The 14,608-nt window shown below is 47.2% G+C and overlaps 1 protein-coding gene across 7 annotated transcripts in view; it reads right to left on the minus strand.

The window, feature by feature from the left end:
* Positions 1 to 14,374, minus strand: part of KAT7 (lysine acetyltransferase 7) — a 39,984-nt gene extending 25,610 nt beyond the window's left edge. Inside the window, exons 1-8 of one of the 7 annotated variants that reach the window (XM_073572819.1) lie at positions 14,217 to 14,369; positions 11,246 to 11,340; positions 10,807 to 10,992; positions 8,828 to 8,975; positions 4,077 to 4,253; positions 3,661 to 3,900; positions 2,829 to 2,911; positions 2,590 to 2,697 (exon numbers count right to left, since the gene is read on the minus strand). In XM_073572819.1, coding sequence (XP_073428920.1) covers positions 2,590 to 2,697; positions 2,829 to 2,911; positions 3,661 to 3,900; positions 4,077 to 4,253; positions 8,828 to 8,921 — 702 coding nt within the window. In that variant the 5' untranslated portion in view covers positions 8,922 to 8,975; positions 10,807 to 10,992; positions 11,246 to 11,340; positions 14,217 to 14,369. Of the gene's footprint in view, positions 1 to 2,589; positions 2,698 to 2,828; positions 2,912 to 3,660; positions 3,901 to 4,076; positions 4,254 to 8,827; positions 8,988 to 10,806; positions 10,993 to 11,245; positions 11,341 to 14,216 lie in introns of all 7 variants that reach the window. The other 6 variants (XM_073572820.1, XM_073572818.1, XM_073572817.1 and 3 more) reach the window with 6 other exon arrangements.
* Between the last annotated feature and the right edge of the window lie 234 nt (positions 14,375 to 14,608).

The raw sequence follows: 14,608 nt of genomic DNA on the forward strand, positions 1-14,608 counted from the left end.
CCAGGAAATCCTTGTGCTGGAGGCTGGGGGCGGAGCTTAGCGGCCGCTCCATGACTGGTTAACAGCGAAGGAGAGGGCATGGCCGAAGGAGGAGGCTGGCATATGAAACGAAAAGGAGCCCTGTGATGGGCTAGTAAAGGCGCGCTGAAAAGAGCGCGCTCAGGAAGGGAGGAGGGAGCACAGCGATGAGGAGACTGTGAGGGAAAGTGAAAGTGAAAGTGAAGACGCCGCAGCCCCATGCCAGCGCCGACATAACGGAGCTGATCTGACAGTGGCCTTGGGAAGTCTGCCTCCCCTGCTTGTGACGCTGTGTGGTGAGTGGAGGAATCCCCAGTGTCTCCCTGGGAGTGAGAAACAAGCGGCGTGAGCGCGCGGCAGGCAGAGAGGGCGGGAAATTCAAAACTTGTGGACCTGAAATCACAAAGGTACAACTTCTGCCATTCACGGAGCTTATGCGGGGCCGGAGGGAACGTACAGGCACTTACCTGACGTCCCTGAAGAGGATGACCACAGGGGCCCACGGGGAAACGGCAGGCCGCTGGGGGGGGGGGGGGGGGGGGGGAAGGGAGTCCTCTGTACCCGCATCCTGCAGAAGACGGCTTGAAACACCTGCGATCGCCGTCTTCCTCTCAGCCCTGTCCCGAGAGAGGGGTGAGGAGGGGGATTCGGCAAGGACTAGCCACCTGTCCACAACCCTTATCACCGGAAGGCGAAAGGGAAAAGTCCTGCCTGCGGTACTGAGAGTTGCGATGTGGATGACACCACACTGCTCGCTCAGCCGCATGATATGGGAAATCAGGGTGACAACTACACCCTGTTTCCCGATGGAAAATAACCTAAAAGACAAAAGAGGGAAAAATTAAAAGTTCAGACTAAATCTGAAAAGAAAAATGCGGATCTGGGGAGATCCCGGTCCGCCTCCTACAGACACTAAGCACAAACTGAGGTGCTTGGTGCCTGTCGGTGGGTGTATACTGCCGGGGAGGAGCTAATTTTATTGTTTTTGCATAGTGTCAGCCTCCTAGCAGCAGCAGCATACACCCATGGTATTCTGTGTCCCCCAATAAGGCGATAAAGAAATATGATTTTTTAATTGTATGGCTTTATGTTATAAACTTCTGTGAAGCCCATGGGGGTTCAAAGTTCTCACCACACATCTAGATAAGTTCCTTAGGGGGTCTAGTTTCCAAAATGGTGTCATTTGTGGGGGATTTCCACTGTTTTGGTACATCAGGGGTTTTCCAAACGCGACATGGTGTCCGATCTCAATTCCAGCCAAAAACGTCAAATGGCGCTGCTTCCCTTCCGAGCTCTGCCATGCGCCCAAATAGTGGTTTACCCCCCACATGTGGGGTATCAGCGTACTCAGGACAAATTGCACAATAACTTTTAGGGTGATGTTACCCTTGGAGAAATAAGAATTGAGGGTGAAAGATCATTTTTGTGGAAAAAATATGATTTTTTAATTGTACCACTGTACGTTATAAACTTCTGTAAAGCCCTTGTGGGTTCAAAGTTCTCACCACATATCTAGATAAGTTCCTTGGGGGGTCTAGTTTCCAAAATGGGGTCACTTGTAGGGGGTTTCCACTGTTTAGGTACATCAGGGACTCTCCAAACGTGACATGGCGTCCAATCTGAATTCCAGCCAATTTTGCATTGAAAAAGTCAAACGGCGCTCCTTCCATTCTGAGCTCTGCCATGCGCCGAAACAGTCGTTCCCCCCCACAAATCAGGTATCAGCGTACTCAGGACAAATTGCACAATAACTTTTGCAGTCCAATTTCTCCTGTTACCCTTGGTAAAATAAAAAAATTGAACCTGAAGTATTTTTTTTGTGAAAAAAAGTTAGATGTTCATTTCTTTTTAAATATTCAAAGAAATTCCTGTGACGCACCTAATGGGTTAATAAACTTCTTGAATGTGGTTTTGAGCACCTTAAGGGGTTCAGTTTTTAGAATGGTGTCACTTTTGGGTATTTTCTATCATATAGACCCCACAAAGTGGCTTCAAATGTGATGTGGTCCTAAAAATAAAATGGTGTTGTAAAAATGAGAAATCGCTGGTCAACTTTTAACCCTTATAACTTCCTAACAAAAAAAAATTTTGGTTCCAAAATTGTGCTGATGTAAAGTAAACATGTGGGAAATGTTACTTATCAAGTTTTTTGTGTGCCGTATCTATGTGATTTAAGGGCATAAAAATTCAAAGTTGGAAAATTGCGAAATTTTCAAAATTTTTGCCAAATTTCCTTTTTTTTCACAAATAAACTCAAGTTATTTGAATGAAATTTTACCACTAACATGAAGTACAATATGTCACGAGAAAACAATGTCAGAATCACCGGGATCAATGGAAGCGTTCCAGAGTTATGACCTCATAAAGGTACAGTGGTCAGAATTGTAAAAGTTGGCCCGGTCATGAACGTGCAAACCACCCTTGGGGGTGAAGGGGTTAAGTGCCCTTAGGTTGGCACTTGGGATAATAATAACTTTGGCATATTGCCTAGACTATAGCAAACAGCATCAGTATAAAGGCTCAGTATTACTGTGTCCAGAAATTCTATAAAATTAACAAAATCCGTCCTACCTGGTGCCGTGTGGCATGCCTGTTGTTCTCATCCTGCCTGTGGGACAGCATTCTGTCTTCCACCTGTTTGTCACGACTCTGTCCTCTTACCTGAAATTCATCACAAGTCTGTGAATGTAAGCAATCATGGATGGGTCAGGTCAGCGTTCTTCAGGAATACACACACAGAAAGACACTAACCCCTTCACATTGCACTAAGTGCTGTGAGTAATGGGGTGTTTAACAAACTAGAAGGTTACCTTGCACTCGTCCGCAGAGAGGTTGTGGTACAACGGGCAGCCGGAGATTGAGAAGTGCCTCTCGTGTTTTCCAGTGAGGTGTCCTAAAACACAAATCAGACAAAAGATACACAATGTATAAGCCTCGTGTGCAGTCTGTTTGGAGCCCCATAGTTAAAGGCCCTATTACACATTAGTCAGTGGGTTCAGCCAACTTTCATCTAAAGAAATTAGGTGTCCATTTGATATGTATGAGGGCGTCTCAAATTGGAGAGAAGGATAGAGCAATTAAAACTTAAGCGTCCAATCTTTTTTTTCTCCCCTTTGAGGGAAGATAGCCACAGCCAGACACATCTGGGATCTCATTTTCTCCTCGCTCCCCAATGAAGACATATGAATGCTTGGCCAAGTCGGGTCAGGAAAGACATCGTTTGGCGGACAGCTCTCCTGTATGGCAGGCTTTAGTCAAGCTATAGGTCTGCACAGAGTTTTAGTCTCATACTGAAATATATGCAGTCAGCTTTCAAGACAAAAGACTGACAACAGATGGCTGTAATATAGACTAAAAACTGCAGCCACAATAGACAGGCTTCCATGTGGAGTGCATGTCATGGTCACCTGAAGCTGGTCTGCCCAATTGCATTAACTTTTAGGCTCTTTTCCGACAAAAAAAGCCATCATACACACATTACTTAGTATACTTTTTCTAGATGTGATAATATAGAATGGCACTATTCCGTCCAACGCATTCCACTGGAACAGAGGCCAAATTGACCTCAATTGGGTGATCATGGGCTCTACGGATGCATTTACATATATGCTTCACTGTAAATGGACAAATATGGCAGCTTACCTAGTGAGTTGCAACCAGGGGTCGGACACTTCATATTGAAGTTGTAGCTTTCATGAAACCGTCTTCGCTTGGGTCTGTGCGAGAGGTCACTGCCAGAATCCTTCATGGACAAGTCTTTTGCAATGCTCTCATCGTGAGATACGTTGGGGCTCGAAATGTCTATATCAGATTCAGATGAGGGTGCATTTCCAGTAGGTGTGCGAGGTGGGGACTCGTCATGATCCCCAGTGTTTTTAGCATCTGTGGCAGACAGAATAAATGGTTTAGCACCCCTCCAAAAGATTGTATTTGGCAGAAAGCACACAAAGAGGAGTCTACTCTACAGGGTCACAGCTAAAACAGACAGCCAGCGTGCATCTACTATGACATAAGAGAGCGCATCCGTCAATAGTGGAAGCTCAGCTGCACCCCCGTACCTCTGTCACAAAAGTCCACCGCCTGCTCGGTTTCCGATCCCGATGAGCGGGTCTGTCGGAGCGGGTATTTTTTCGGAGTCACGGGGGTGGGCTGCTGCTGGCTGCGGGTCACCCTCCGAGTGGAGTAGGCCGGCTCCTCTGCACCAAACGATTGCAGATTGCCGACCGGACTGGAATCTGGTTTAATACAAACCACAATTTAACTACCCGACACGGTCAACAGTTACGTGACCTGCCCTGTGATTACAGCTTCCCAACCATGGGTACATGGCAAAAGGAAACAAAACACAATCTGCCCCCTGAGTAAAACAGAAGGAAGAATAGGGCTATATCCAGAGATGGGCAACTTCTAGCCACAAGCGAAAGCAGACAGTAAGGAGGCCTTCAAGCTAAATATTGCCTATGTAGCAAAAATCGACAGCAATGCCACAAGAGTTACACAGGACTAGCTCTAGTAACACTGGAGAAGATGATGCCACTAAACATGGGCATACTGTGGGAAATCAACACAGGACCAGAACAATGGAGCATAGTGGAAAATTGTCTGTAGCAATGACCCAGGTAGCTGCATTCAACTGCTCCATATTCCCTTCTGCACCAGTTTTGCTAAATTTCGCCCAAGGGCTAGATGATTAGTCTTCTCATGGGCAGCAGCCTTTAGTCACACAATTTCTGGCAGAGGTCGAGTAACAAGTCATCGTCCAGCCCAAGCCCCGGCACTGTAACAATGATGATTGAAATGGATCAGACATGAAAAATAACGTAAACGCATTGACCACTACTTGGACAACACACCCCTTCTCAATCCCCATGTTTCCCCCCTTGTAAAATAATAACACCTATACTCACATCCAGTGCTGTTCCAGGCTTGTTGGCACTGGCTCTCCCGGGGTTTGCGAGACATTGTTAAGTCATGTGATCCCTGCAGCCAATCAGCACTTCACACTCCCCTTCTTTGGATAAAACACATACATCAGCAGCTCAGGAGAGCTGATGCCGACACGGCAATGGAGGAGAGTATAAGGGTTATTATTTTACAAGGAGGAAAGTTTGAGAGGGCGTGTCCAAGTAGTGAACAACCCCTTTAAGACTCAAACCATGCAGTGTCATGGCAAGTCACACACAGTGAAGCACATGCAGCTGCCCCCAATTGCCTATACCTATGGTCATGTGTAGACCAGGGTGGTGGAATATTAGGGTGCCATAAATGTCTAATGTATTCAGTGGGGTTGGTGGAAACACCCTCCTCTTAATCACTCCAAAGGAGAAAGTTGTGCCCATGCACATTTATACTGAACCAGTAACTGGAGGTTTTTCAAGGGTTTGCCCATGAACAGTATCACTTAGCCACAGGTGGATGATAAATGTGTAATCCTTAAGGGTCTGGCTGCTGGGAAACCCACTGAACCTGAGGACTGAATCGAAACTCCAGTGTGTGAATAAAGCAGAAGTCAGCTTGTGACCACTACTGATCGCACAGGCTTATTACTGCTCCATTCACATGGAAGCTGCACCATTGGGGGGTGGGAGGCTCCGTATTGTACATTTAACCTGTGGATAGACAAGTGTTTGAGCCAATTCCTTTAATAAATATAGCCAGGGTTCGGTTTCCATGATCATACACCATTTCAATATCACAAGACAATCAAGGGAAGTGTACAAACTCTCCACACATTTAGCAGCGTCACCTTTGATATACAGATATCACAGATTCACTGACTGATTCTGATCTGGTCTGTAAATCTAATACACAGCCCCCCTACCTGACCTCAGTATACAGGCCTGCACCATGTAAGAGTAAAAGCTGAGTACAAGAAGCGCAGCAAGCAAAGATTGTGACATGCACAATAGGGAAAGGTCGTACATTCACTAGTGTAACATTAAAGTGTTAACCTCCTCGCAGACTGATCCGACACCAATACAAGGAGCATCTCACCACAGCTTATGTCCACAGAAACACAGAAAGCCACCGGCGAAACGCAAGTCGGAATTAGCATTTGGCTGTCCACAATTTGAGAAAATAGATATCTGGCACCGTTGTGTGGAAAAATACCCTGAATGTCTGCACATATATTTTTCACATTAATAAAAAACACCTTAATCCCACTTGGAACGGGTGCTCAATCTCATATTGAAAAAACAGAACATTTCGTTGTGGAGAAAGAGAAAAAGCAGGATGGCACTCACCGTTCATGTGAATCAAATCACTTTATTTCACATACACAAGGCATCGGCATAGGCACCTGTGGGACCTGTTGAAGCGTATTGAGCGCGAAACGGCTGTTGTCCGTCTTCCAGCACATTGCTCCTGTGCCTATGCCGATGCCTTGTGTATGTGAAATAAAGTGATTTGATTCACATGAACGGTGAGTGCCATCCTGCTTTTTCTCTTTCTCCACAACGGAATTAGCATTTGGTCTGAGGTATCTAAATCTATAAAAAATATTACATCTGGCACTAGATAGATGCACTTGCAGTTTCTTTTGCAAGATGTGTACTGACTCCTCTCTATACCCATCTATAGTCTGGCTATACCATCATGGTGGGTACCTTATCTATATTTATATGATATAATTTACCCTTGTGCCTTCAAATTTTATATATATATATCTCTATCTTGTATATGTTACATCTCTTGGGATAATATAGTAGATTTCGTGCACATACATTTCTAATAGCATTTTACTGAGATTATAAATATAATCTTATTCTTTGTGTACTTTGGCACAATAGTATATGTGCATGATGTAATAATTTACATTTTATAAGTACTCCTCACACCATTTTTTTGACACTTAAACAATTTTATTCGGTTCTTTGCGAAACATCCCCTTGTACTGTTTTAATACTTAATAAAGGTTAATCACAAGATTCTAAGATACTCTTTGGTTAAGTGTCTTTTTATAGGTTAAGAAAGTTGCTTTGATACACGTGTGTGCACTATCGGGTCCAACTGTCCCAGGAGCCTATAATGTAGCCCAGTTGTCCGTACCTACGTATTTTATCTGAATGGGTGACAGCTCGATGCACACCCTCTCAGTTCTACATAACAAAGGAGACCCATATCTTAGTATTATAGACCATATGCAAAGGCATTGCTCCTATAAGGCCTCATTTGCACATTCGATTTTTCAGTATAAAAGGAAAAACAGACCGATGAGTGATCAGACTAGTCAGTGTACATGGGAAAATGGGATGTGTCCATGAGGCCTAAAAGTGCAGAATAGTCAATAGCATGCACTCAGAATGCAGATATCATTTTCCAAAGTGGATTTGAAAAATGAAAAATGGGATCCGACCAGTTGCCATGGCAAACATCCCACATCCCTCAGTTTCCTGATGCAAAAAAAAATTTCATTTTTCAAAGCTGGTCACTAACACTAGGTCCTGCAGTGTCTGACTTAGACCATTATATCACCACATAAAATGCAGCTTCTGACAAATGCGCTCTGCGCTTAGATGCACTGTCTGTTTCACAGATCAAATGATATATAACATACTGACATGGGTCCCCACTAGTATTGAGAATCTCTCAATATGGTAACAATCTGAAACGTTATGATTCAGACCCATACAGTGCTACAACATCAAAGCATATATAGCGCTCTAACCCTATATGGACCCAATACGTCTACATGAGTAGCAATATTTGCTTGAAGCCAGGATAAAGCCTGGGAAAGGCCAAGCTGTGCCCTAGTTTATGCTTTAGCTGTCCCAGATAATTTACAGACCGTAGTTTACCTGGGATCATTGGTCTGTATATAAATAACACTTATTCATCATGTTCTGGAACATGCTGCAATTTTTTTCACGTTATTTGGGTTTCAACTTATTAATTTTCAAGATCTCGGCTTGCTGCCAAGAAAAATCAGTTCCTTTCCAGGGAGCCGTGTATGCTCTACCAATCCAAGAATACTCGTTTAAGGGGAGTTTGGAGTGGCTTGTTTAGCAGACAACAATCCGTCCTTTTTGTTGGTAATGATCAAATCAGCTTTTATGGGTGTAAGGTAAAATTGGTTTGTGCTTGCAGTCAGTGAATGAGTCTTGGTCAGAGACACAGAACATCATATTGATATGTTATACCAGAATAGCACTTTCACCGCATGAGACCCAGCAGCATTTTTTCGTGCGTTTCCTTGCCCCAAGCAAAAACAAGCAATACCACAATTTAGCAGAAGTGAGAGGCTGATAAAATGAAAACAGCAGAATTAAAGCTACCAAATGCACTTTTATAACTTAGGTTCCTCATTTAGGACAGAACTAATTAAAATCAATGGAGCAGCTACTATCGCTGGCACTCAGCAAAACTACTAATGAACGGTGTTAATACCCTGGGTGCACTTATAAGACATATTCAGCTGCAATTCCTATCTGCTCAAGTGAACTCATAGGATCCAATCCAATCTGCAGGATCAGAAGCACAAATCATGAACCCCCCCCCCCCCCCCAAGCTAACTCGTTAGGTGGCTTGTAAGCTGCCAATGCACCTCTGCTCTGTAAGCAAGAAATTAAAAAAAAAAAAAAATTTAAAAAGTTTAGAAATCAGAACATAAAATGTGATCGAAGTAATAAACTTTGGATCTGAACAGAGACACAAGGTGACAAAGCACAAAAAGCATTCTTGATCAGTTACCAGCTCAATGAGTTCCTTTAATCCAGCACCAACTGGGTCTCATTGTTGACAGATTAAAGGAATTTCCCTCTACCTGATCGTTTGCTCAATCAGACCACCCAAAATACGGCTGACGTACCTTGTGAGCTCTGGCTGAGCCTTGCTGTGGATCGGGTGATGCGTGCAGGCCCTCGGGAGTTGGCGTCGCTTTCAGAACTGTCGGTGTGCTCCATGTCTGTAGAGAAATCGGAATCTTCTGTCCCATCCGAACTGCTTCCAGCATTCCTCTATGGAACAGGCTGTGATTAGGATTGCCAGTCATACTGCTCATAGAGATGTAAGCAGCCCATACAAGGTACCAACAGCAGCAAGACTAATATCTCTCCTTCCCAATGGCCAGTGACACAGAGGCGGGAGAATGGAGAGGTCAGGTGTGAGCAGATTTAAGATAGGTCAATGAATAAAAAGCTGACGCTATCCCCGAGAAACCCACCTCTCAAGGGTGCAATAATCACCATCAAGACTAACGCACTGTATTACTTCCAGAACAGCTATATACTTTAAAGGGAACCCATCAGCCTTTCATGATGGGGCCACCTGAAGAGACTGACAGTGTCCCTTTAACTAGAGTTGGTGTGAATTTTCATATCCCATTCCATCAGCTATGACAGGGGTCTGTGGCTGCTGGACAGGAGAGAAAATACTGCATTTTACCTGGCGCCGGGCGTGATTCTTCTTCTTCTGATTACCCAGCCTGGCACAACATCATATTTGCATCAACGCAAAGATGACACTGCACCAGGCCAGCTAAGTTGGTTCGCCCCAACTTTACCTTTTTAGGACGCAGCCCATTGTCATTGTTTCACTGTTTTTCCCTCTCTTTCTCCCAAGAGACATATAAGAGTCAGAATAAGTGGACTTTGAGTGTGCTGCCGATTCAGGAATGAATCAGTGTAATTGAAGATTGCCTATTTGTCAACGCGTTTTAGAGTTTGACTTATGTGGTTGTCCTGAGGAAGGAGTCAGATTTGACTCTAAAACGCATAGACAAAAACCATCTTCAATCAAACCGTTTATGATTCATTCCTGTATTGGCAGCAAATGCAAAGTCCACTTATTCTGTCTGTTATATACAACTCTGTGGACTGTTAAATCAGAGCAATATTCAAAGTGAACAATATGTGGCCACGTCAGAAATGGCTTTCTCTAATCTGCCAGCACGACAGAAGAACTCCCATAGAAATATAACATTAGAACAATTGGAGTCATGAAATCCATCTTCAAGGTATATGCAAAATTAATTTATTCATACATAGAGTATAGACAGCACTAAGATCACTAAAATACTTAATGTATGGGTAGAATTTGATGCAAAGGACAAGACAAGAAAAAAAAAGGTCTGGAAGACAACACTACAATGTACAGTGCATGACCGTAGGATCAAGTTCTTGAGAAAACTAAACCACGATTAACAGTGTGCATAGGCCTTTAAGAGGCAAACAGTATAGTGGATAGTTCAAGATTGACCCTCACCCATATCGGTCACAGTGTTGTCACCAGACTGCCAGCCACCCCTACGCGCGTTTCACGTAGGCTTCTTCAAGGGGCCGTGGCAACATGTGTCCGTGGAAATATATATGCCTAGGACCAACTGTCTCAAATGAGGAACACTCAGCACGGCGCATGTGCACGTGACGCAAGCGCCGGAAGTTGCATCACCGTCAGGCTTTCCATGTGACCATCTGGGTGAAGGAGCCGTTCCACTAGCGACCGTGACCCACAAGCGTCGATGCACCGGGACACAGCATCACGGGCGTGCACACGTCCTCTGCGCAAGAATCTGAGCATGGTGAGTGTAAGTAAGCAAAAGAACGCGGTGTACAGTGTTTTGGATAAACCGATCTGGTAAAATATCCGTCCTAATTCTGGCAGCACTTTATGTAATGACCACATCTAGCATAGCAGCTTAGACTGATTCATATGAACAGCACTGAGCTATGCTGTACTGTGGCCTACAGAACCGCAGCACCTCGTAAACATGAATGAAGGGTGAATGCTTGACCATAGACAATGCACCAGTGCAGCGTTTTCTTTATTTCAGCGCTAAATTATACTTACCAGCTGCGTGCCGCCTTCTGCTCATCCCGACAACCCCTCCAGTCCGCCATCTTGTGACTGCAACTCCTGACTGACCAGATGTCATAAGTCTCAAGCTCTCAGGGTTAGTCTATGAGAACCTTGTTCTGGCTCACAGACCTACATGGAGTGGTGACTTCCTGCTCATCCAGGAAACACTGGAACGATCTGACAAGACACAACAGCGGAGCGGCACCAATGAAAGACCAAGATGGCAGCTGGTGAGGCTAGGAGACAGGGAACTTAGAGCAACGACAGCACTGCAGCAGAGCAATATATATATATATATATATATATATATATATATATATATATATATATAAAAAAACGCTGGGGGTGCTTTAAAGGGATTGTCTTGTGTGACAGTGAAATAGCCCAAAAGCTTTAGGTGCAAGTACACACCACAGTCAGTATCACATACCTATAACTGCTCCAGCGCCTCCTCTCCGGGCTTTTACAGGTCACCGGATCCGGTGGTCATGCCGAGGTGATCAGTACAAGTGATTGGCAGCAGCCCTGTCAACAGAGAACAGACGCTGGAGGAGTAAGGCGACTGTGGTATATAGCCTAACAGATCAAGCCTTCAGCCACTCTACTGTGTAACCAGGCAATCCCTCTGAATAGAGGAGCAGGGGGCACATCCGGCTGATCACTAGGGAGTCCAGGTAAAGCCACAGCGGGATGCTTGGCCCCTGCACACATGTAACACAGCACTGTGCTCTACCCCCAGAGAGAGGAGCAGGGGGCACATCCGGATGATCGCTAGAAGGCCAGGTATAGCCACAGCGGGATGCTTGGCCCCTGCACACATGTACCACAGCAATGTGCTCTGCCCCCACAGTGAGGAGTAGGGGGGCACATCCGGCTGATCACTAGGGAGTCCAGGTATAGTCACAGGGGGATGCTGGGCCCCTGCAAACATGGACCACAGCAATGTGCTCTGCCCCCACAGTGAGGAGTAGGGGGGCACATCCAGCTGATCACTAGTAGTCCAGGTATAGCCTCAGCAGGATGCTTGGCCCCTGCACACATGTACCACAGCAATGTGCTCTGCTCTCAGAGAGGAGCAGGGGGCACATCTAGCTGATCACTAGAAGGCCAGGTATAGCCACAGGGGGATGCTGGGCCCCTGCAAACATGGACCACAGCAATGTGCTCTGCCCCCAGAGAGAGGAGCAGTGGGCACATGTAGCTGATCACTAGAAGGCCAGGTATAGCCACAGCGGGATGCTTGGCCCCTGCACACATGGACCACAGAAATGTGCTCTGCCCCCACAGTGAGGAGTAGGGGAGCACATCCGGCTGATCACTAGTAGTCCAGGTATAGCCACAGGGGGATGCTGGGCCCCTGCAAACATGGACCACAGCAATGTGCTCTGCCCCCAGAGAGAGGAGCAGTGGGCACATGTAGCTGATCACTAGAAGGCCAGGTATAGCCACAGCGGGATGCTTGGCCCCTGCACACATGGACCACAGAAATGTGCTCTGCCCCCACAGTGAGGAGTAGGGGAGCACATCCGGCTGATCACTAGTAGTCCAGGTATAGCCACAGGGGGATGCTGGGCCCCTGCAAACATGGACCACAGCAATGTGCTCTGCCCCCAGAGAGAGGAGCAGTGGGCACATGTAGCTGATCACTAGAAGGCCAGGTATAGCCACAGGGGAACGCTGGGCCCCTGCACACATGTACCACAGCAATGTGCTCTGCCCCCAGTGTGAGGAGCAGGGGGGCACATCCGGCTGATCACTAGGAGTCCAGGTATAGCCACAATGGAATGCTTGGCCCCTGCAAACATGGACCACAGCAATGTACTCTGCCCCCACAGTGAGGAGTAGGGGGGCACATCCGGCTGATCACTAGGGAGTCCAGGTATAGCCACAGGGGGATGCTGGGTCCCTGCAAACATGGACCACAGCAATGTGCTCTGCCCCCAGAGAGAGGAGCAGGGAGGCACATCCGGCTGATCACTAGGGAGTCCAGGTATAGCCACAGGGGGATGCTGGGTCCCTGCACACATGTAACACAGCACTGTGCTCTTCCCCCACAATGAGGAGTAGGGGGGGCACATCCGGCTGATCACTAGGGAGTCCAGGTATAGCCACAGGGGGATGCTGGGTCCCTGCAAACATGGACCACAGCAATGTGCTCTGCCCCCAGAGAGAGGAGCAGTGGGCACATGTAGCTGATCACTAGAAGGCCAGGTATAGCCACAGGGGAACGCTGGGCCCCTGCACACATGTACCACAGCAATGTGCTCTGCCCCCAGTGTGAGGAGCAGGGGGGCACATCCGGCTGATCACTAGGAGTCCAGGTATAGCCACAACGGAATGCTTGGCCCCTGCAAACATGGACCACAGCAATGTACTCTGCCCCCACAGTGAGGAGTAGGGGGGCACATCCGGCTGATCACTAGGGAGTCCAGGTATAGCCACAGGGGGATGCTGGGTCCCTGCAAACATGGACCACAGCAATGTGCTCTGCCCCCACAGTGAGGAGCAGGGAGGCACATCCGGCCGATCACTAGGAGTCCAGGTATAGCCACAGCGGAATGCTTGGCCCCTGCACACATGTACCACAGCAATGTGCTCTTCCCCCACAATGAGGAGTAGGGGGGGCACATCCGGCTGATCACTAGGGAGTCCAGGTATAGCCACAGGGGGATGCTGGGCCCCTGCAAACATGGACCACAGCAATGTGCTCTGCCCCCACAGTGAGGAGTAGGGGGGCACATCCGGCTGATCACTAGGAGGCCAGGTATAGCCACAGGGGGATGCTTGGTCCCACAGCACTGTGCTCTCACCCCAGAGCTCCAGCCTCAGCATGTGACCAACTGAACACGGTTTGTTATTACCACGCCCACAACACACGCTACTGGCTAAAGAATCATAGAGGCGGCTAAGGACCAATCACGGCACAGGAGGGCACGCCATACAGTTGATAGGCACCACAAACAGCCAATGCTATAGAGCGAGACCCAACACAAGGGCCAATCAGAAAACAGAAGCGACGGGATTTCATGTGACTGGCGCCACAGCGTATCAATGAGCTCAAAACCACACGCGAGGCGCCAGCCATGACTGACAATGGGTTCAGCCAATGGGGAGCCGAGTCAGTAGCCTGTCTCCCAATCAGCGTGCGTCTTCACTGCCCAACACCCAATTAGCAAAGAACATGAGAACCCGACACAGGCCTTGTTGTGACTGCATTTCTCACACTGAGGCCTTCACGTCTAAGCCGAGGCTGACAAACCTGCAGGCTTACTATAACGGCCCAGAGTTCGGGTGCTCGCTCACAGCTCTGAGCCTGCCGGCCATAGGGAGTGCTGCTCTTCTCGCATTTTCCATGCTGCCGCCTACAGCCAAGCCTGTTTCTTACGTCACCTTGCCCTTACCTTCCTCCGGGGCATAGCTCGGCCCTCCCTTTCGCTGCGACACTGGGCTCCCGTTTTCTGCGGTTACCTCAGCACAAGAATCCGTTCGGCGCCGTCTCCGGGTAACGGGAGAGTGGCGCGCATGCGCGTTAACGCCCACCTATTTGCACACAACTCCGCCCACGGGATCAGTGTTTAGAGAGCGGCAACTGCGACTCCGCCCTGAGCTGAAAGGAACGGTCGCCTCCTAGTGGCGGCTTAGGCATAGTGCCAGGAATGACGAGGGGCAGATTAACCCTATCATGACTGGTTTCGGGGCTAATTTCTCAAAGCAAAATACGGGCGTTTAAGTTATTTACCATTTTAGCCGATTACTTTTTATATTTTATTCTGAGGAAAAATGGGCAGAAATA

The sequence above is a fragment of the Dendrobates tinctorius genome, unplaced genomic scaffold, assembly GCF_039654945.1.
Source record: "Dendrobates tinctorius isolate UK_male_01 unplaced genomic scaffold, ASM3965494v1 ptg000032l, whole genome shotgun sequence".
Classification (NCBI taxonomy): domain Eukaryota; kingdom Metazoa; phylum Chordata; class Amphibia; order Anura; family Dendrobatidae; genus Dendrobates; species Dendrobates tinctorius.